General features: G+C 36.6%; 1 protein-coding gene across 1 annotated transcript; it reads left to right on the top strand.

The window, feature by feature from the left end:
- The first annotated feature begins 16,671 nt into the window (after positions 1-16,671).
- Positions 16,672-17,331, top strand: LOC148874336 (uncharacterized). The gene has a single exon (XM_088960814.1). It carries the CDS (start codon positions 16,672-16,674, stop codon positions 17,329-17,331), a length of 660 nt encoding a protein of 219 aa, XP_088816940.1.
- Positions 17,332-24,560: the final 7,229 nt, after the last annotated feature.

Raw genomic sequence — 24,560 nt, 5'->3', positions numbered from 1 at the left:
GGTCTGGTCAAAGACTTGGAGAACTCCATATCTTTCATATCTCCATCTAAAGCAAAAGATCCCAGGACGTCCTCGAACTTATTCACATGTTCTTGCGGGCTTCCTTTTTGCCCGTCATACGAGGAGGGATGTAACAAGTAGGATAAGGTTTATATAGGATCCGTTCGGAATAGGGTTTTTGTAGGACAAGTGAGGTCTGGGCTTGGTTTTGGTTTTCCACCATCAGCCCCTAAACATATTCTTTTAGTTCATCATGGCTGAGCGACACTTTTGTCACTGGGTTGGTCTGTGGAGTGGTTTGAGGCTGTTCAATAGTGGGTAGGTTAGTTTGTGCGGGCACAAGGCTGGTTCTGGTAGCCTGCTCGGGGATGACAAGGTTTTAGTTAGTGGACTGGTGACTAGCGGGAATGGATGTTGAAGGAGTGGCTGGGGTGAAAGGTGATTGTTCATTCCTGATCGACCTCTAGAGGAGAAGTTGCAAGGTGGTCCTCATTTCATTCTGCATCTACTCTATTCGGTCGAAACAGGATTTGAACTCATAGACTTTGTTTGAGAATATCTCGATGTCAACTTGTTCAGCCGACTCCAGGCCCACCTGATCTCCAATCTCCAGGTTGATGTTTTCTTGCTCGTTGATCTATTCTTCGCGAATTGGGAGAAAGGTTAATCCTATGGGCGGCTATCCTTTGTGATCAAAGAACAACCAAAGATTTTAATGTGAGTACGGACGTATACCTTCGTAAGGGGGTCTCCATGAAAGACAAAGGAAAACTAGGCTAGGGTGAATGAAAATGATAAAATGATTATCTCATTATGATTTGGACCTCTATTTATCGGGAGAGATCTCCGAGGTCCCGAAAGGAAGGAGACAAAAGTGTTTGATTCCTATTAGGAAAGGGAATTTTGGATTCGGTGTTAGTTGTCAGGGAACACTGCTAGGGTTTTGCCACGTGTCTTATGAGATATCTCAAGGACGAGCTTTCCTTTCGTTTGAGGATTCTCATAATACATGTGTGCTACTTCCTTTTGTGACCCTCTTAAACCAACGTAGCGTAGCATGGATGACATCACTAATTATCTCACATGTCCTCTTTAAGCCTACGAAGCATCTCATCATGTGCATTGTTAGCGATGCATGTATTCCTTTGGCTTGTTTATGACCTGCAATGAACTTGCACCCATCACAATTGTGAGATGAACTTAAGTTTATCGTAGGTCTACACAGGACTTGAGCTCATCGCAGCTCATTTTGGGTCATAAGCTCATCACGTGTCTATGTAGGTTCTGAGTTCATCATAGATGTACAATGAGTTTGGACTCATCGTAGGCATTTGTGTAGTATTGGGTTAACACCTTCGGTGCTCTGATGATCTAGGTGACCATCATTTACCCATAGTGTTGGACAGTTTTTGTATGCCCTTAGCTTCAATAAGTTTTGATTACTTTTGATATTTAATGTAAATAAATGAAGTACATGTTTGATTCATGTTGTGTGGTATACTTCTGTGTAAGACCCTAAAACTGGACACTTAATGAGACTTGTATTGGTTTTGAATGTTCATAACCGTTGGATAAGTCTGGGGAGATTTATCCTGCCAAGTCTGACACTGGTGTGCTGCCAACTGTTGGGGTGGCTTGTCTCAACCGCTAGGGTGAGACCCAAGGTACATGCAGTGTAGGATTAATTGAACCCTTGAACCGGACCAGATTTCCAGTATTGCCCTGGACCTTGGAGATTGATGGGAAAAACTGGAAAGTTACACCTGACCCCTAGACCCGATTATGGTACTGCACTAGGTGTCGGATCGGGCTCTCTTTGATATGCCAATCAGTAAGATCCTTAGAGGGGGTCAAAACCTGGGTATGTTGGGACAATCTAAGAATTCATCTGAGTGGGTGATCATAGTGACAGGATCAGCCCCTTTGTCGGTCAAAGGTAATGATCGGGGATGCACTCTCTCTGATGGAAACCAAACTGTCGACGGTTGATTTCAATCATTGGAATTTTGTTTTGCAAAATTTATATATATGATATATATTTAAGTATGTTTTCAAAATATTTGCAAATGGTTTTAATTCTAGGGATCCATGTAAGTGGAGAGTGCAGCATTGTTCTTTGTAGCCAAGGGAGAGGTCCTCTCTTGTCGGGTAGTGCTTGATCATTATGGGCTAATCTTGCACCTGCCCACAGTCCCTGGTTTTATAAGATGGCTTGGCCTAGGGACCACTTAGTATAAGTGTTGGGCCCATAGGGTCCATGTGATGGGTTCAAGGGGTTCACTGGGCTTTCCAGTGAATTCGGCCAAGCCTTGTAACAAAGACTGGGCCGAACCCATGTGGTTGGTGTGTAGATCAATGCTTGGGTCTCATGCCATACAAAGAATTCGAACCTTAGGGAGACATAACACATTCTGCAGTTTTGTGAGATATGATCTCAGAAACCCTAGAGAAAAGAAAAGCAGTTCGCCATCTATTTCTCTAGCTTCCTCCATTTGCAGCTGCCATCCATCTGTTACAGTTTGTTTTCTCTGTCTGAGAAAGATCAAGAATAGTTCTTGATATCAGTGTTTGTTGAAAGACTGATTCGGTTTGGTGCTCATTGTCATCCAAAGGATTATTGTGAAGGATTCAGTGTAGGACGCACCTTGCCGGTTCTGTTCCACAGTTGTTGTGTCATCTTCAGTAGGAGCAGATCTTGGTTCCTTCTTTGGGCGTGAACACCAACTTTGGGAGAAATTTTTTCTCTTGATCAAATATAATTACTCCCTTCACTTTTGGTTCAGATCTGATTTGGTTCTGGTTCAAGTAGGATCCTTGAATCTTGATTCTAAAATTAGGGAATGCGATTCCCAATTGAAAGTTAGGTAGAAAAATTTTGAAATTTGCCCACTCATTCCGTAACTGTTTTGGCGTCAATACGATGGATTCTACCATCCCTTTCATATAGGTGGTCTTTTGAGACATCAGAGTTTGATGTTTCTCATCTTGAACTATGAGTGCATAAGCTTGATTAATGGTAGGAAGTGGATCTGAGGCAAGAATGGTGGATCTGAAATTGTTGAAAGCATCATTCAGACCCACCAAGAATTGGTAGAGTTTGTCTCTTTCATGATCTGTCATTATTTCTTTGATCGCATTGCAATTAATCCCATAATCATATTTAATAATGGGTGACAGATTACCCAACTCATCCCAGAGACCTTTTCGTTTTGTGAAATTGGATGCAACTGGGAGATTCCCTTGGATAGGTTCACTTGAGTTGATAAATTCTTGTAGCTTGTCCTTGAGAGAAGCGTTCTTCAAGTTCTTTCCACATATCTTTAGCTGATTCTGTATAGGCAACACTCTTGTGTAGTTCACGAGCCAGGGAGTTGAAGATCCATGCTATCACCATGGAATTAACCTTGATCCTTGCATGTTCTTCCACCATGGATGGACTTGGACGCTACAGAGAACCATCCATGAATCCATATTTGTTTTTCGCCCTCAAAGCAATGCGCATAGCACATTGCCAAGTGAATTAGTTATCACCGTTGAGTGGACAAGAAACTAAAATAGCTCTGGGATTATTAGAGGGATGCAAATAATATGGAGAACTTGGATCTAGATCTGGGGTCATCTTCAATGATCAGTTGTTGATGAAGAAAAATAGAGTATCATGAAGAATCTTGATCACCAGAAGTTGCAACCACTGACGTGCCAAAGCGATGGCTACTTGCCGATGGGAAAAGGAAACTCATGCAGCGAGAAGGAATGAAGTGAGTCTTGATCATTGTCAAGGCTCTAATACCATGATAAACATGGTTGAGCAAAAATAAAGCATGAAGAAACTTATGTTTTTCTGTATTAAATATGAAACAGATTTACATATTTATAGAGATGATAGTTGGTGTAAGACAGTTGGGATCTGGGATCTTTTATAGCTGTCTTGCCAGGTCAGCTGGTTTGGTTCTAATAACCTAACTTTCGTGTATCCTCTAATAGAATTACCCAAGAGCCTCACTATTCTCATGGAAATTGTAGCATTTTTACCCCTTTTATAAATTAAAATTAAAACACAAGAAAAGGAGAACGGAACAATTAAGCCACACGGTCAAAGGTAAGAATGAGAGTCCTATGATGTTCAGATAAACAAGAGAAGAACACCAGAATCAAACACCATTCTATCAACTCAAAAATCAAAACACATTACCCAATATTCTATATCTTTTAATAGAGATTGAAATGCAACATGACTGAAAATTCAAAATACATTTTGAATTGAATGAAATGCATAAATCAAGTCATGGGAACTTTGATTATAGCCTTAGATCGAATAGGTAGAAGACAATAAAACACAATGTTGACAGTTCAAAGTGAGATGCTAAAAGGTTTATTTAATGTGGGATTCCACTTGGAAATGCAATAAATATCGGGAGACTCCTCTAAGATTCACACAAATGGGGCTCCAATCTTTCAATATGTTTTCATCATAGTTTCAGCAAAGAAAACCAACAAAACGAACTGCAACATGGCTATATTCCTCCTTCACTCTACCCTATCCCAAAGCAACAAATCTCTATTTTGAAATCTCTAGGTCCCAGTCCTAAACTCTCTCCACTCGTTTCTTACCCTAATCGGATGCTTTTCTCTTTCTCTCTCTTTGTCTCTCTGTCTCTCTGTCTCTCTCTTTTTGTTTGGTCTTCTAGTTTTTCTTCTCTCTTCTTTGTTTTGGCTAAAATCTCTCCAATTGACTGCTCCTTTTCACTTCTTGGTTTTCTCTTGGATTAGATTCTATCTCAAGCCAAGAGAAAAACGTTCAGTTGAAGGGGAGTTCAACCAAAACAAAGAAGAGAGAAAAAATACTAGAAGAAGATTGAAGAAAATAAAGATGAAGAAAAGCATTTACTAGGGTAAGAAATAACTGGAGAGAGATTAGGAGAGGGGACTTGGAGAGTTCAAAATAGATTTCTTTATTTGGGACAAAGTGGAGTGAAGGAGGAAAATATCCATGTTGTAGTAGTTAGACATTGTGTGTCCTTAGCTCCAATTAGATTAATGTATTCTAACTTTTATTATTTAATAAAATTAAATTATTATTATTATTATTATTATTATTATTATTATTATTATTATTATTACTATTTCATGTTTATGTTTGGTGTGTTTTCTATGCATTACCCCTTAAACTAGACATTTATAAGACTTATGTTAGTGTAAAATGTTCTCGACCATTGAATGGACTAGGGTTAGACTCAAGGTACAACCAATGGGTGTTTATCAGAAACATTGAACAATGACCAATATCTACTTATACCCTGGACATTAGAAATAAATTAGCAAATTTAGAAAGTTATGCTTCACCCCAGACTAGATAATGATAATGCACCAAGTGTTGGATTGGATTGTTTTTGATGTACCAAACAATGAGATCCTCTAAGGGTCAAATACTTATATATGTTGTAGCATTTTGAAATATCACTTAAGTGTGTGGTCATTGTGATAGGATTAGCCACTTTGTCAGACAAAGAGAATATCCTGATTTACACTCTCTTTGATGAAAACCTAAGATTACCAATAACGGATTTCAATGTTTTTTTGAAATTGATTTGCAAAAATGTATTTATATTTATAATAAGTTTTATAAAAAAAATGTTTGTAAAAGATTCTAATCCTAGGATCCATTCAAGCAAAGAGTGTGATACTGCTTTTAGTAATCAATGAAGAGGTCCTACACTATGAGTAGTTTATACATATTTTGGTCTGAGAGGTTAAGAGCGAAAGACCATTTGGACTAAAACCTATTGGACTTATTTCTTACATTAATTGATTTGTCTTTGAACTTCATGAAGGGATGAGAGATTCATCATATGAATAATCGAACCCTGTAGGTAGGTAGGGCGAAATTTCAAAATGTTCTCTCTCTCCCATATGGGAATCGCACTCCCTATTTTAGAAAACTGTATTTTCAATGATCAATCTTGAACCTAAATCGGACCAGATCTAAAACCAAAAGGTAGGAGAGAGATATAATTGATATGGAGTAATAGTAACTCCCAACGAAGGTGTTCACGCCCAAGGAAAACACCAAAGATTGCTCCCACTAAAGATGACACAGCGCAGGGTGGAGCAGAATCAGTAGGTGGTTCTTCAGCAAGAACTGAACTCTTCAGCAAGAATTTGATGGAGGGTGAGTGAGCACAACTTCATATCAGTTTTTCACCAAAAACTGATATCAAGAACACTTTTGATCGCTCCTACAGGTGGAGATCAAACTGGCTATGGCAGCAGCAAAAGAATGAAGCAAGAGTAGAAGATAGCGTCAGTCTAACTGGAGTTGTCTTCTCTCTTGAGTCTGTAATCTGATTGTATGTTGTAGGGTTCGCCCTCCTTCTCTATTTATAACCTTAAAGAGAGCTTCTCCTAATCCCATTAGGAGTTTCCTAATCCAAATCTTATTTGAATCTGGACTCTCTTTAAGAGATAAGGATAAACTCTTATTTTATCTATAGATAAATATCAGCCCTCCTAATCTTATTAGGAGTTTCCTAATCTAAATCTTTATTTGGATCTGGACTCTCTGAGTGGATAGGGATAACTCCCTATCCTATCTGCTGATCTAAATCACAGAACCGCCCCTTTTTTAAATAATCATATTATACCAGTTCAAATTGGATTTTAGGCCCATTAAGTCCATGTGCTCTCTTATCCACTAAACTGTTGCCCAGTTGGGTATCCTTGTATGGCATGGGACCCAAACATTCATCTACACATCAGCCACATGGGTTCAACCCTACCTCTATTACAAGGCCTGACCGAATTCACTGTAGAAGACAGTAAACTCCTGAGTTCATCACCATGGGTTCTTAATGGGCCCAACATTTACACTAAATGGTCCCTGGGTCAAGCCACCTTATAAAAACCCAAGGACTGGGGGTAGATGCAATATTAACCCATCAGGTATTACCCTCAATGGTCTTACACTTGACCTCTCAGCCCATAATAATCAAACACTATCCGACAAGAGAGGACCTCTTTCTCGGCTGTAAGGAACAGTGTTGCACTCTCTTCTCACATGGATCCCGGGAAATAAAACCTTTTGCAAACATTTTGAAATCATAATATATATATATATATATATATATGTATGTATGTATGTGTATATCTCTATATAAATGTATTTTGCAAAAACAAATTTCACTTATTGAAATCGGTTGCCGACAGCTTTGGTTTCCATCAGAGAGAGTGCATCCCCGATCATTCACTTTGTCCGACAAATGGGCTGATCCTGTCACTATGATCACCCACTCAGATGAATTCTTGGACTATCCCAACATACCCAGGTTTTGACCCCTTCTAAGGATTTCACTAATTGGCATATCAAAGACAGTCCAATCCAATACCTAGTGCAATATCATAATTGAGTCTAGGGGTCAGGTGTAACATTCCAATTTTTCTCATCTATCTCCAAGATCCAGGGTAATACTAGAATTCTGGTTCGGTTCAGGGTTTCAAGAAAACCCACACTGCATGTACCTCAGGTCTCACCCTGGCAGTTGAGACAAGCCACCCCAACCAACTTGGCGGCACATCAGTGTCAGCCTTGGCATGATAAATCTCCCCAAATATATCCAACGGCTGTGAAAATTTTAAACTAACATAAGTTTCATATGTGTCCAATTTAAGGGTATTACACAGAAACACACCGCAATAACATGAATCAAATATGTACTTTATTTATTTACAATAAATGTCATAATGTACATCATTCTAATTGGAGCTAAGGGCATACACTGTCTAACACTTCATATGGAAACTATAACCAAAGACCATTTATATTTTAGTGTTGGGTCATTCTAAGCCCAATTTGATTAGCTTACTAGTGAAGAACCCATATGGCTTGGTGTAAGAGCTTAGTGGGTCCCATACCATACAATATTCAGGTCTAATGGACTTGAAATAAATGTGAGTAATAACTATTTTTATAATGGGCCTAGCCCATTCTAAGAAATAGTAAGACTAGTCACATAACTAGTTTTAAGTTGTCATGTGCATGGATGAGTTATTTGGGTTTAATTGCTAATGGGCTTAAATCTTTCTTATTATTAATGTAGTTAGTAGTTTTCCCAAATTAGAGAACTTGTAATTAAGTTAGAACTCAGATTTGGAAACTCCTAATGACATTCTGATTTTTCAACTCTATAGTAAGAGAGATCTAAGAGAGGTTCAATTATAGTTTGCATTCTCATAGCATCCGAACCCTAGTTTGACCAGACCATTGAAGGGGACTTTTCTCTCTTATTTTCTGTGTTTTTCTAGCAAAAACTCAGATTTCTCAAGTCATTAACAGTTACACACAAAGTATAAACTTGGACTACAAATCGATTCACAAAAAGTTGTAAGATCGAGTTCTCTATTGGTTTTACGCCATCTTCAGCTTTGAATTCGATTTGGACTTGAATTTGGGTGTGAAAAACCACTTTGGGAGCTGATCTCCATATCAGGAACGAACCTATTTAAATTTGGAAATCAAATTGGGTCATCTAAAACTAGATCAATCCTAGGAGAAATTGGTTTTTCCAATGAGAAATTTAATTCTCCAATTCTTGGATTGTTAAAGGAACTGAATTTCACCCTAGAAACCCTAGCAAGGTTCAACATTTTTGGGCAGTTTATAATCCTTTCAATAATTGTATTAGAGCATATGGTTTGATCTAGGATTAGATGCAATCCAATTTGATTCTTGCATCAAATCGACTAGAACTAGAATAAGTGACGAGCAGTTTTTCACTAATTTTTGAGAATTCAGTTATCTCTTGTTGGGCCTATTATCTGAATAATTTTGATAAATCCTCTTCCAAGAATTTATCCTTCTCATTAGAGATATTCCCGTTGGTGCTACGAGAACACTGGTAGGCCACTTATACCATTTTATCAAGTTGTTGTAAGGTACAAAAACACTTGGGTGTGAACAGTACAGCCTAGCGATCAGCTAAACTTGTAGTTTTTTCTCTCTTTCAGGTAAATTTTACTCTTGCAATTTTAGGCCTTACTTTATGTGATAAAATCCTCAATCCTATATGTTCAAGAGAAAACATCTCTCTAGGTGAGAATTGCGATTTGCAGTTTTCTTCGATTTTTTTTTTTTTTGAATTTTCTACTTATTCGATTAATACAAGCAAAATGAGAGAGGCTAAGTTTTCTCTGTTAAATATTTCCATGTGAATTCGAAAATTTGTATTTGAAAAGATATGCAAACAGGAAACTAGTCTCTAAGTGCTGAAAGAGCTATTGCTTTTTGCATTATTATTTGAGTTTGCAGCTTTTTCGGATTTTCTTTAAAAATTTAAGAAAAAGATGAAGGGTAAATAGGTCTTTTCATAGATTCTATCGAATCATGGGTAGGTTCTACTTGGAACCGAATGGATTTGAACCGGCTTTGAACCAACCCTGTTCAATTTGTTATAGGTTAGGATCTAGTTCCAAATTACTAGAACTAACTCCCACCCAAACCAGTTCTTGGATCTAGGGGTTTAACCTACCCAAACCGCCCCAATGAATCAGCCTTAGAACCGAACTTGCTTTGAAATAAACCCCAAAATACATTTGAGGATGCGAAGATTTGAATCCAAAAACTCATGGTTACAAAGGCCACGGTCTAACTTGACCATTTATTTACTCGAGTGATTTGATCATTTGCTTTCATTTTAATATTTGAATGTGTATAATAAGTAATGTAAAATGTAATATTTACAAAATTTAAATTATAATGATAGGACTTGAACCATACATTAATATATTAGGATAATCTACATATTAAATTATTCAATTTAATCAATAAATATGATATAAATTTTAAACTATTTGTTATATTATTGAAAACCAAGTTTTTAAAGACCATGTCACTTTTTAAGTGGGGAGAAAAGAAAGAACAAGCTCCATGGGTAGACCTTGGAATCAACCCTGGAATCGCCAAGGCCAGAATTGACCCTAGAACCAACCTTCACAAGGTAGGTTCCAAGTTCTGTCTTGGAACTGAACTGAAATGACCCATGCTCACCCACACCACACCACACACACACACACACACACACACACACACTAAAACAAGGAAGTCTATTTTTTTCTCATTTTTTTTAATTCTTGATTTATATTTTATTCCATGTCATTTCTGCAAACAACCAATAGATAAAGAAAGAGAGAAATGCTTTTTATGATGTCTAGCCACGTGACACCACTATCTCCCTAAGAGTCCTACTCCAACTCCCCTCTATTCTCTCATTCACTTTCCCATTAAAAGGAATTCTTTTAAAAAAACTATATCTCCAAAAAACACACCCATTCTTCTCTCCTAAATTATCTCTAAATCATATTTATCCTCTCCCCCACTTTCTCATCTATATCTATCTAAAGAAGGTTTGAATTAAAAAAAATATAAATATTTAAATATTATAACAAAATTATGTAAATAACTTTACAATGTTTATAAAAAACATAAAAATAATTATAAAAGATTTAATATTCGGATTATTAATAATTTTATACTTTTATGAAATTCATAACAAAATTATCTAATAAAATATAAATTTTAATTTTACGGATTCTTCAATTTAATAACTAAATAACATTTTAAATTTTGAAATATAAAAATCTGAAAATTTTGAAAAAAATAAAATATTATTTAAATATTTTAATAACTAAATATGTTAATAAAAAATAAATAAATTTTAAATAATGATCAATAGTGTAATAACAATATAAATAACAGTAATATATTTCATGATATTCGAATTAATAATAATTTTATTTTACAACATTAATAAAAAGAATTATGTAATAATAGTATAAATTATAGTTTTATAGATTATTTAATTAAATAAGTAATTACTATTTAAAAAAAATAAATAACGAAATTGTTTAAATAACTAGATAATATTTGAAATAAATATACAAATTTTAAATATCAAAAAAATAAAATAAGTAAAGCATATTTTTAATATTATTTTAAAAAGATAGAATAAATAACCAATTAGTTAATATATTTAAAAAATCAATAAAAGCACAAATATAATTATAGTATATTCAATAATATTTGACAATATGAATATAAAATATAATTATTTTAAAAATTTTAGATATTATTGAAATAATGAAAATTTTATTAAATAATTTAGAGGTATTAAAACTTCCAAATAACAAAAATATGTAGTAACTTTCAAAAAAAATATTTTCTAATATAATATTAAAATATAGAAAAGATAAAAACTTGTAGAAAAATAATATTTTTCTAGAAAATTGCTTCACTTATATCAGTTAATAATTCTAAAAAATAATTTCAAAAAAAAGTAATAATTATTAACAATATCTTCAAAATATTTATCTTTATCTATTATATATTTATATGTACTAATTTAAATTAATATTTATTATATTTTTTAGTAATTATTTATTTTATTTTGGTGATTAATTTATTTTCAATAATTATGTATATATCTATTTTTGTTTTGTTATTTAACAGTAATTTTTCAATAACAATTGGAGATGAGACTATTATTATTTAACTTTTGAAATTTAATTTATTATACTTATTGGATTTATTGTATTTTTGTTATAAAATTATTTTTTTGTAATTATGTATCTTTTTATAATTTATTGATTAATATTTATTATGAACTAAATTATTATTGAATAATACACTTTTTATTGATTAATTTAATATTTTCAGTATTTATTATATTTTTATAATTATTGTGTTTATTATATTTTATTAGTTATTTATTGTATTTTTATTATAAATTTATTTTCAACAATTTTGTATTTTTTCTATAAAATTTCAATAATTATTGAAGATAAAAGTATTATTATTTATTAGAGATTAGACTATTAATTGATCTAAAATTAATTATTATTATTTTTGTATTGTAAAAAATTATTAAAAGTAATATATAAAACATAAATAATTGTTAAAATGTAAAAAAAAAATGTCTATTCTTATGTGTTTCTATTATTTCACTTTTGGTTAACAAAGTTTGTGCACTACATGGGTCCCTATTAATATAATAATACTATTCGGTATTATGCGAGAAAATCCATGAATTTTGATAATACCACCTCATTGGCCACCTCTTTTTTTATACCAATGTGGTAAGGCTATGTACGGAGATCTCCTTGAAGGACGAAGGAAGGCTGAGGGCAAATGGTAGGCTAAAGGCTCTAAGTGATAGAATGATGCTCTCATTATGAGTTTGACCAAATGAGCTAAAAGTGTTTTATTCCCATTAAGAAATCTTTGATTCAGTGTCAGTTGTCAGGAAGTACCACTAGGGTTTTGCCATGTGTCTTATGAGATATCCTAAGGGTGGGATTTTCTTTTATTTGAGCATTCTCATAATACACATATGCTACTTCCTTTTGCAAATCTCCTAGACTGACTTGGCACGGATGGCGTCGATAATAATCTCACATGTATTTTCTAATCCTACTAGGCATTTTTTTACGCACGGTATCGGTGAAACACGCATTTCTTTGTTTGCCTCTGGCCTGTGATGGACTTGAGCTCATTGCATGTTCGTGATGGCTCTAAGCTCATCACAGACTTGTGGTGGCTCATGCTCATTGCACATATGCGATGAATCTAAGCTCATCGCAGCCTCGCGATTGCTTTATGCTCATCATAGGTTTGCGATGGCTTTGAGATTGTCTTTGGTATTATGGCTTTGGGTCTATTGCAGGTCCGTGGTGGTCTTGAGCTCATCACAAGCTCGTTTTAGTCTGTGAGTTCATCACAAGCTTGTACAAGCTTAGAGCTCATCGCAGGTTTGTGCTGAGTTCTGAACTCGTCATGGGTACCTTTGTGGCATTGGTTTAGCACCTTCTGTGCTACTGCAGTCATGGTGATCAACATGTGCCTACAACAATAATTTTTTTTTGTATCATATCTTTTGGCATCATAGTCAAACCCTATTCTAGCAGGGGAGATAGGGGTAGACTTGTAATGTGAGCTATGTTGGCACGACACGACATGGATTCAAGGTGGCTTGGGTGCCATCCAAGTCGTGCCATTCTGGGCCTTGGGCCTTGGCAAGCCGTGCTTGGGTAGCACAGTCCCCCTCCCAAGTCAAGCCCAACACAGCCTGTGGCCTAGTTCCCAACCGTAATAGGTCATGTTGGGCCAGGCCTGTGGAATTGAGCCATGGCAGACTGGCCCGGGGTCAAGCCTACTTTATTTCTTTAATTCTTTTCCTTTCAAGCTTCCAAACTTCCAGTTCTAGGTTCCAGACTTCTAGTGCAGTTTTCTACTTTTTCTAAACTAAGAAAAATTAGATATATATATATATATATATATAAATAGTAGAAAATTAACATGAGCAATACACAATAAGTTGGAAAAATGTCATTTCAAATTTAATGTGTACAAAAAAAATAATGTATTAAAAAAATAATATAATGTAATATTATCATTTTAAATATAAAAATTAAAAAAAAAAAAAGAGAAATGTATGTAGAAGAGATGTATTGTATCAAAATAGAGTGTGGAAATGTTGTGGACCGGCCACATCCATGAGATATAAGTGTGACCGAGATTTTGGGCTGTGGACGGGGACAATCCACGATATAGTGTGGACTGGTCCCATCCACGACCAACCGAATGGGGAGTTCATCCTATGGCGTGGACCGAAATGGTCAATCCACGAAATGAACATGTTACTGAACGCCACCTAAATCTCCCCTACCTAGACCTGTAATGTGGGTTGGGTCGACATGGCCAGACCACTACAATACTATGCTATCTTGGGCCTAGGATGTGAAGTAGACCGATCCAGTCAAGAAGTCTAGCCTGGCCCGACCCATTGGCATGGAACGGCGTAGCATGCGGGTTGGAACAATATGCGGCCCACGACCCCCAAGAACCATAAACCACCACTAGGGATATTTTTATATTTTGGAGCACATGGGGTTAAAATGACTTAAATGTCCCTAATAATTATAGAATACCTAGCTTAGGGGTATTTAAGTCAAATAACATATAACCCCTAAAATGACCAAAATATCCCTCCCAACAGTCATAAACAATTAGTTTTAAATAGACCTATTCATGGCCGGGGGCCGAGCTCGGACCGGGCTTTTAGTTCCCATTAATGAAAATATGCTAGGCCCGAGCCCAGCCCAACCTACGGGCCTATAACTTGGGACTGTGCCTAGGCCTGATAAAAAGCCCAAAGCCCGACCTAATAAATTTCGCAGAGAGAGAGAGAAAACTCACCGTCGCACTTTGATAGAGATCCCTCATCAGTTCACAACTTCGCATCTGAGAGAGAGAGAGAGAGAAAGAGAGAGAGAAAACTCACTGTCGCTGCCGAAGTTATTGCGCCGGTGAACGTTCGGCGCCTCACTGTGGAGGTTGGAGAAGAAGGGTTCGACTGGAAAAAGAAGAGGGAAAGAGGCAAAGAGATAATAAAAAGATGGGGCTATTTGATTAGGGTTTTTTAGGTCTAGGTTTAGGTCAGGCCGGGCCGGGCTATTTTGACAAAACCCGAGCCCGGATCGAATTTATTGCGGGTCAGGCTTTTTGGCCCGAGTTTAAGCCCGCGGGCCTATAACCATGTTCAAGCCCGTTCGGAGGTCGGGCCAGCCCATCGGGCCACCCGACCCATGAATAGGTCTAGTTTTGAAGGGTATTTTGGTTAAATTAACACCCCCTAAATTCCTATCAAAACCCCTACCGTCCCTTATTTTCACCACAACTCATACTTTCTTACATTACATTACATACTTTCTTACTCTCATGGGCCGGCCCATCGAGCCACCCGGCCCATGAATAGGTCTAGTTTTGAAGGGTATTTTGGTTAAATTAACACCCCCTAATTCATATCAAAACCCCTACCGTCCCTTATTTTCACCACAACTCATACTTTCTTACATTACATTACATACTTTCATACTTTCTTACTCTCTATAATAGCTAGTTCTTCCCAAAATCCTTTTTCCTTTTGTTGATGAAGCCCAATCCAATAATACCAACTCCTGCTTTGGTAATAGGAGTGAAGTTTGAACTATGTTTAAGATTTATGGAAATCCCTGGAAAAGGAAGAAAAGCAGTTTGCAAAAAATGTAGACATGATTTGCCACAACAGTGGTGGCTAGGAATGGCAACGGGGTGGGGCGAAGACGAGGAGCCACTCCCCATCCCCATCCCAACCAGCAGGGACAAGGCTATCTCCATCCCTGTCCCCACAGGATAGGGATCCGCACTCCCCGTGATTTTTAATAATGTTAACCATTTTGTTTTTTGTTTTTTATTTTATTTAAATATAAAAATGAAATTTAGAATCCTATTAAAAATGATTCAAATATATTCAAACATATTCAACCATATTTTTAAAATATTAATATACATACATACATATATAGACGTATGTGTACATATGTACATATATTAGTAGATTTTAGTTTTTTAATATTTTATCAATAAAATAATATTTTTTAATTTTAAATCTAGCACAAGTCCGTTAGTACTACTCCTTCTCCACTCTTTTTTTTTTATTTAAATATTATTTTTTAATGTTTTTATCAAGAAAATATTTTTTAATACTTAAAATATTTTTTATTTTTTAATTATTTTACTATTGTTTTTATTAAAATTAATATTTATTGGTTAATATTAAATTTTTGATGCCTTTTTTCAATATATTTATCATATAAAATACAAAAATTAAACATTTATGATCCACTATATAGACCATTTATAAAATGTATATGAGATACATTGAATCAAAACCGGTCCAATCCATATAGTCTATCCACCATTTAGAACACCTATGAATTGTGATGTGGTGTGGACCAATCTACACCCACCAATTTCTCATCCACACTATAGAACACCCCCTTAAATCCTCCAAGAAACTAGAAGAAAGGTACAAGTAGGGGTGCAACTTGGGCGGGCCCAACCTGAAATTTTACACGGGTTGAGCTTGGATTTTTGGTCATCGGACTGGGCTCAGGCCCAAGAAGTCACGCTTTTTAAATTTTCGGTTTGGGCTCAGGCCTAACCTGAACTCGGCCTGAGCCTGGCCCAATTATATACATTTATACATACATGTGTATATATGTAAATGTTGCATACATATACATATATACATACATATTTGTATATATATATCTTTTATTTAGATATTTTGCATACATATTTACATACATACATAATATATATATATATATAGTACATTTATATATGTATAATTTTAGAGTGGGTTCATTGACCAACCCGAGCCCAGCCCGAGTCTGAGCCCAACCCGAATGCATCAAATTACAAGATGAGCTGGGTTCGGGTTGGGAAAATTGGGTTTGACCTCGGGCTCGGGCTCGGGCCTTAAGCCCAAATTTTAGGGCCGGGCCTGGGTTGATCATAAACCCGGCCCAACCCGCCCGACTTACACCCCTACGTACAAGCATTTATCGGAAACGTTTTAAGTCTTTTACCCCATCACTTAACACGCGGCTTTGTTATCCAGCGTCCAAAGGAGCATACCCTCTTTGAAAATTAGCGAAGGTTTAATGCATCTCCACATGACACAAGCAGAAACTGTAGAAGAGCACGCAACCACGAACCGTGTACACATATACAAAGGAGGGGAGAGAGAAAGAGAGAGGAGTCTGAGAGGAGTGTAGAGTACCTCTCATCTCGACAAACAAATGGACTCCTCTGCAGTTTCCACAGGCCAAGGAGAAATCTTCCAAACAGAGGGGGACAATAACGCATCTCCCACCGGAAAGCGTCCGTCCTCTCGCCGTAACCGATCTTTATCGTCCTCATCCTCTTTCCGATCATCATCTTCCTCTAGCTCATCATTCTCCTCTCCGAATTACCCCGTCGACTCGCCGTCGAGCCCACTCTCTTCACATCACTACTCCGGTACCGGTATCCCTTTCTCGTGGGAGAAACACCCCGGAATCCCAAAGAATTCCACGGTTCCTCGTACGTCGTCGTCCAAGTACAAGGACCAGTCTCTGGTTCTACTCCCATTACCTCCTGCCACCTCTCCAACCCCTTCGAAAAGATTCAACTTCGAAGGCTTATTTTGGACCCGAAAGAAGGGCTCCAACGGAAGCCTCCGAAAGGACCCATTCATCGCCGCGTTAATGGAATGTTCCAAGGATCAACGAGATCAGGAGGGCGTTGATGATTATTCGAAGAACTCAAAGGTGTCAAGAACACTAAGTGACAGGTTCGGGTTCATTGATCTACATGCTTCCTGCAAGAGGAGTTGTGCTGTTACAGAAGCTAAAGTGCTTATTCCCCGGTCGAGTCAAACTTCTTTCGATCTAGTGAATCGCCGGTATCGGTCTGGCTGAAACAAAACACCGGCGAACATCTCGACACTCAGAGATAAGTAATTAAGCCCGTGTTATTACAGTGACAACGCTTGATGCTCGAGTTTATTGGTTTTTTATTTCTGTTTTTTGTTGTTTTCTCTTCATGGGTCACTTCCCATGATACGCAATGGCAAATCGTTGCTCAATTATGGTTTGGAGACTTGTTTTTCTTCTTTTTTAATTTCGCAACTATGAACTATTATTGTTTATAAATAAATGAAGATAATGAAATGGCGTTCGCATGTTAAGCCCTGGAAGACAGTGTTACACTGTTATTTAGTAAAGGGTCATTTATTAAAATATTTCTTATAGTTTCATAAATTTATTAAAATCAACTTTATTGTTTATGTTTTACTAAATCATAGTATCTAATTTGTAATCAATTTACTTAATCGACCTTCCATTTGATGAAAGTGGAAAAATACAGTTTTAACCTAGCATCCATTCAAATAAATTTGATCAAAAGAAACTAAAAACAAAATTGCCATTTTTACCCCTAGTAAAATATGGACAACCACTAATTTTTTTTTTCTATTTGGTCAATTTTGTTTTCTATACAAAAGAAGTGTTATGAGTACTTTTGGAATAAACAACCATTGATCCATACCCTTGAACATTTCCCGCTTATCAGTTTAAGGGTATTTTTGGAATAAACAACTATGGGTCCATGCCCTTAAACATTTTCCACTTAGTTTAAGTGATCATGTTACTATTTTCAAATGACAAAAAATAATAATTTTTAATGAAAGGTCAATTGAGTAAATAAGGAGTGTTTTAGTAAAACACAAACTATAGGGTAGGTTTAAGTAAATCTATGAAATATTATAGGGGGTGTTCTAGTAAATGACCCTTTTGCAAATAAATAGCATCATTTAACCAAACAAGGCATTGGAGAAACTAGTCTTAAGAAACTCAAGCTCACCTGAGTGAGAAAACACTTCATACTACATATATGGGAAGCACATCTCTTGATCCTAACATGGCGAGACCCCATCATCTGTTATAGAATAATGATTCTCATTGTAAGATGATTCATGTCTTGATCTATTCAATTAATGGGTTCCACAAATACAAATATATAGAATTCAAAACCTTGCATTTTCTATTATTTTGTATGTATTTGTACCTACATATTTGCATTTATATTCCTTCTAAGGCTCAATTTGAAAGGAATACGAATACAAATAAATAGAGCTGCATTTGTACACATTTGAATTTGTACTCTTTCCAAACTGAGCATAAATTTTGGCCAACATGCTACTGTTCCCCCTTGTGTCACTTTTGTATTTGTCAATAATAATTCAGATTCTTCACAAAAAAAATAAATAAATAATTCAGATTCCTTGCATCCGTACAATGGTATAAAGAAAAAAGTAAGGTTCTAAATGACTAATAATACCCTGTATAATTAATTATCTATTACTATGTTACCTACAATTAATGAGAGTGCTTTGGTCATTTGACCTCGAAGTATGTCCAAGATGAGCATTGGACAAAGAATCTTGTTAAATTAAGCAGAGAATAAAATACAAAAATGACAGCCATGCTTAGACAACTGGCTTTAGATCTTGTTCTTACATGGTTTTGTCGCATCTCTCTCTCTCTTGCTACTGCATGTAAAAACTAGTCTTGTTTATACACCATGGAATGGATCTTGCTTGATGCATGGTTGATTGATTAGGTGAGCTTTAACTCGCCAAAGGTCCTTAAAAGCCATAAGGCATAAGGCAGTGTTATTCTTTTCCCAACTCATTTCCATAGAATTTAAATGACAAATATTCCCCCTAAGATCTTTGAATCTACAAAAATTACAGATTTAAATGTCTAGCTAGAAAGTTAAAACTAACACAATGGCTTCTAAGGTTGTAATCAATGAATCCACATAGTGGAATTGGCAAAATTGTGGGCTCCAACCATCTTGCTATGGTTCAAATACAACCCTTCACATGAATAATCAATTTTCTTTCTTAGGTCATTTACTTAGGAGGCTTTTGGCAAGTCTTTTTAGGAAGGCTTGCAACGATTTTGCTATGTTCTCAACAAGTTTGAATGCATACCAAGAATGGAAGTAGCTGTTACGCCATCTAATGGTCGATCGATTTCTTGATGTAGTTGACTAGATAGAATGAGTTAGTAGATGACTATAACTTGAAGGGAAGAATTTTTTTCTCCCCTGGTTGACTACTTCCTCTTGGTAGTCATCAACTGGCTCATGTCCAATGTCTCGGCCAAAAAGAGTAGTGAATTATAGCAAAATGGGTACTTAACTAGTGAATAATGTTTGGGCATTTATATGCCTCGGCTATTAAGGGTAGTCGACTATAGGTTTATACTATCCTTGGCTGCCAACGGTAGCTCACTATAGGAAAATTAGTAGTACTACTAACAGTTTCAACACTTTGAAACTTTAGAAATTTTACTCCAACGGTTTGGAAAACTTTCCCTTGACTTTCAAATGTGATTTTAACATTAATTTTAGTTAAAATCTATGAAAAGCATGGGAATCAAACATAATCTAAGCACTGGTCTCTAAGGTTAGCTTAACCGAGTTTTGTCTTATTGAGTTGTGTTGTGCATCAATAACAAATGGTTCTAAAGATAAGACACTTGGGTGGTGTTTAGTAGTGCTGAATTGACCTCTGAACACCGAAATGTTTTCTTTTCGATTCTTTTGGGTCGTTTGATAGCACCTCCGAACTCGATCTTTGAATCTGAAAACTCCTCCAAATCGTTTAGAAGGTCTGCTACCTTCAAATGCGCTCAGAGGTAACAGACGATATTTTGTTCCACAAAATACCCATTTATATTTTCTTTCTCCTCTTCTTCTTCTTCTTCTCTCTTCCCTTTCTACTTTGCGCTCCCCCCCCCAAAAAAAAAAAAAAAAACCTCCGAACGCTGTCAGAGGTAATAGGGATCATTGATTGCCCTCTATAACAGCCTAACAGGGATCACCAACTATTCTCTCATCTTTATAATTGTGATGAATAGACGGTGTAACTAGATTGTTGATGAAGGGCGATTCGGCCCAACCTAGTAATAGGGGGACATGTGGACACGACCTAACTAGTAAGATGATAGCTCAGCCCGATATGTCAAGTCCGCCACACATCGAGCTCGGATAATTAAACCACCTCGGGACGAGTTCACCTCGGTGTAAGGTCGCATCAAGACCACTTCGGTGTCCGCCCTAGGTTGGATCTAAAGAGCAGTAGCTCAGGTAATATTGACGGACCACTACATGGCAACCCCGAAGATCTCGTCATCAGATTCCGAGCCTCGTAGGATCACGTCTCGTAACGGTAAGCCTTATCTCCTTCCCGTCCGGTTCGGGCGAACTCGATAAGCCCTATTAGTTATCCCCATTATTGCGGAAACGGATCTCATCGTGACGAGAATCCTGGAACCACTTTGCGAAACCCGCAAAGGCTCCATTATATAAAGGCTCCACCCCCCGGGGGTGCAAAGTATGCGTGATTTTCCTGCTCTCAAGCTCTCTACTTTCAAAAGCAATTTCAGCTTGCTACTAGCCTACTAACTTAAGCATCAGAGTGACCTCACCGGGTTAGCACACCCGGGTTCTCTGATATCCTTGCAGGTTCAGTCTACCATCCGTCTAAAATCCAAATCACCTCTAGCTAGGAGCAGCTAGATCGTGCTACATCAATTGTCATCTGTCCTCTGTAACAGCCTAATATAGATCCCAACCATTCTCCCATCTTTTCTTCTTCTTCTTCTTTGAGATGAACAGTGGTCAACAAACTCAGATCGCCGATTGTCTAATAGAAATTTAGAAGGAAAAAATATAATAAAATAAAAGGAGGGAAGTGACAGTCAAGTATACACTTCACTATTGCATATCCACAACCTCCACTCTTCTAGCAAACCTATCTTGTCCGACACCACCAAGTGATAGTCCAGCGAGCGGCGAATTTACAACTCAAGTATATAGATTGTAAAGGTAATTTTTTTCTTTCTTTTTCTTTTTTCCCTTTTTATTCTTCAATTCTTTCCTTGTATTTTTTCTTACCCACCAGATTATCTGAGTGAGAATGTGAGATAGTAAAAGTGTGAAGCCGAATGGTGATTACTGATTTCCACTATGAACGGTGATTACCACTTGTATTTTTTTTCTTCCCCTATATGTTTTCCTTACCCACCGGATTATCTAAGTAAGAATGTTGTCTCATGTCTGATGATGTTTGTACAATGTTCTGATTTCAGTTTTAACTGAAACAACCGAAATAACCAAGAAAATTTTTGGTTCGGTTCCCCAAATTAAAAAATCGATTTTGAAAATTTTGGTTTAATCAGTTTGGTTTTAAACCGAATAAACCCAATACTCACACCTAGTTAGTATTCTCATTGGTACTCCAAACATGTATATGATGTTCTGCCTTATGAAGTTGGCCACTTTCTTATTCTTACTTTCTTGAGTAGTACTACTTCTACCCATTTGGTGAAATAATCTATGGCTACTAAGATCCAACAATATCCTTTGGGGGGTGGTATTATTTTTCCAATTAAATCCATTTCCCAATTATGAAATGATCATGTGTTGTTTTTGAGTTCAGTGGTTGGCTGGTTGATATATGAGAGGTGCATGTGTTAGACAGGTTTGTATGTCCTTAGCTTCAATCAAGATGATGTACTTTATGAGTTTATTGTAAATGAACAAAAGTGCATATTTGATTCATGTTCCCTTGGTATGTTTTTGTGCAATACCCTTAAACTGGACACTTAATGAGACTCGTGTTAGTTTAAAATGTTCACAGCCAGTGGATCGGTCTGGGGAGACCTATCCTGACAAAGCTAACACTGTGGTGCCACCGAGTTGGTTGGGGAGGCCTGTCTCAACTGCCAGGGTGAGACCCTAGGCACATACAGTGTAGGATTAATTGAACCTTTGAACTGGACCAGATTTTCAGTATTGCCCTAGACCTTGGAGATTGATGGGCAAAACTAGAAAGTTACACCCAATCCCTAGACTCAATTATGATACTGCACTAGGTGTCGGATTGGGCTGTCTTTGATATACCATTCAGTGAGATCCTTAGCGGGGGTCAAAACCTGGGTATGTTGGGACAATCTGAGAATTCATCTGAGTGGGTGATCATAGTGACAGGATCAGCCCCTTTGTCGGACAAAGGTAATGATCGGGGATGCACTCTCACTGTTGGAAACCAAGACTGCCGGCAACAGATTTCAATCGTTGAGATTTGTTTTGCAAAATATATTTTATATGAGATATAAAAGTATATATATTATGATTTTGAAATGATTTGCAAAAGGTTTTAATTCCCGTGATCCAATCTTTTGGAGAAAAGATTGGTTGGAGTAGTATTCACAAGTCATCCAATTGATTCTTGTGAAGGGTCAAGTTCTTTTGGAAGAACACTGTTGATTCTGCTCCTCCTTGCACTATGCCATTTTTAGTGGGAGCAGATTTTGGATCCTTCCTTGGGCGTGAACACCTCCATTGGGAGATATTGTTTCTCTATATCAGGTACATCCTCTCCTACTCCTTTTGGTTCAGATCTGGTTCAGTTTATGGTTCAAGAATGATATTTGAAAATATGATTTTCTAAATGGGGAATTCGATTCCCAATTGAAGGGAGTGAAATTTTTTTTGAAATTCGCCCCTTATTCCGCAATCTTTGGGTGTCCTTGTGATGGATATCCTATCCCTTCAGCATGGATTTGGCATTGTGGCAGGTTCTTGCATGTTTGGTTGTATCTTTTAAGCATTATTGGCCAATAGAATTCTAGGTAAAGAAGGTGTTGGTAGAGTTCATACCTTCCTTGGTGGGCTGCAGGTTCTTGGTCATGTGTTTGCTGTAATAAGCTTGGATTTCATTACCTGCGAGGCATCTCAAGGGTCTCCCACCAAATGACTTTCTAAAAAGTAATCCTTTTATCATCATAAATCTCCTTGTTTTCCTTTTGATCTTTTCATCTACTTATGTGTCATAGGGTAGTGTTCCATCTACGAGGTAGGCTATGTAAGGTTGTCTCTAGTCTTCTTCAAAGATTATTAGACACTCGTGTATCTGTTTATGGTAGGAAATTGGTGCAACTTTCTTATATCTCCCTAGCATATTTTTTATCTGTGGCCAGTAATATCCTAACCTCTATAATTTTCTATATAGGATTGTCATTTGGTTTCCACAACACTTTCATTTCGTGCTTCTTTTTCTCCTAGGCATTGTGCTCTCACTCCTTTGGTAATACAAGATTTCACCAACTAGTTGATATTTTTTATACAATAGTTTCCCTTTCTCTATAAAACTATTAGTTTCTTTCAGCTTTTCTATTATTTTTGCTCTCCACTCTCTTCTTGCAATTGTTTCTGAATTTTCTACCAACTTTGCTAGCTCCTCAACAATTGGTGCTTACTTTTTGTGGATAACTATTGCGACCTCATCGCCTTTAAAAGTTGTACGCAATCCTAATGTGGCTAGTGAGCTTGAAAACTTGTTCTTTTCTCTACTCAAGTAGTTTAAAGTGACATTGATGTATTGGCACAACTTTTGGATTAATGTTCTATAAGGTAGGAAGACTAGTTCTTTAATAGCCATGTCTCCTTTCATTTGTTGTATCACTAGTTGAAAATCTCCATTTGCCACCAAATTTTTAACTCCTAGTTCCTTTGTAAGGTAGAGTCCTATGGTCAAGGCCTCATATTCAGCTACATTATGGGGTCTTGGGAACTGAAGTTTATATGATTGTGATATCTTATACCCATCAAGGGATTGTGGGATTGTGCCTATGCCACCTCTATATTTTGATGTGAATGCTCCGTTGAAGTATAGTTGCCATGCTGCCTTATTAACTACATTAACCATGGGGATTTCTCTTGGGATTTCTTCGGTGATTATGAGATTGTCTTTGGATGGGAAAACTGCTAGTAGGTCTGCTACTACTTGGCATTTGATTACTTTGAGGTATTGACACGTTATAGAGTATTCATTAATTGTATCAACCCTTGGTTAATCTTCTTGAGAGGGGAGGTTTGTCTATGAAATACTTGATAGGGTCATTTTTTATCATCAAGATTCTATGAGAAAGAATGAAAGTGGAATTTTAAATATGACTTAATGAGAGAAAATTGAATGAGGTAAAAAGTAGTAGTTCAAATTGTATTCTTGCCCTTACAATTAGGGAGAGATTAAATTTAAAAGATAAGGATATTTTAATCAAAAGAAGATTAA

Source organism: Nelumbo lutea, chromosome 1 (assembly GCF_056320005.1).
Source record: "Nelumbo lutea isolate HS-2025 chromosome 1, American lotus-T2T, whole genome shotgun sequence".
Lineage (NCBI taxonomy): Eukaryota > Viridiplantae > Streptophyta > Magnoliopsida > Proteales > Nelumbonaceae > Nelumbo > Nelumbo lutea.
Note: the sequence above shows the minus strand (reverse complement) of the source record. Positions and strands in the feature narration are given on the sequence as shown.

Bases quoted from the DNA above. Each gene is read 5' to 3' on its own strand.
- LOC148874336 (XM_088960814.1), top strand. From the start codon at position 16,672: ATGGACTCCTCTGCAGTTTCCACAGGCCAAGGAGAAATCTTCCAAACA.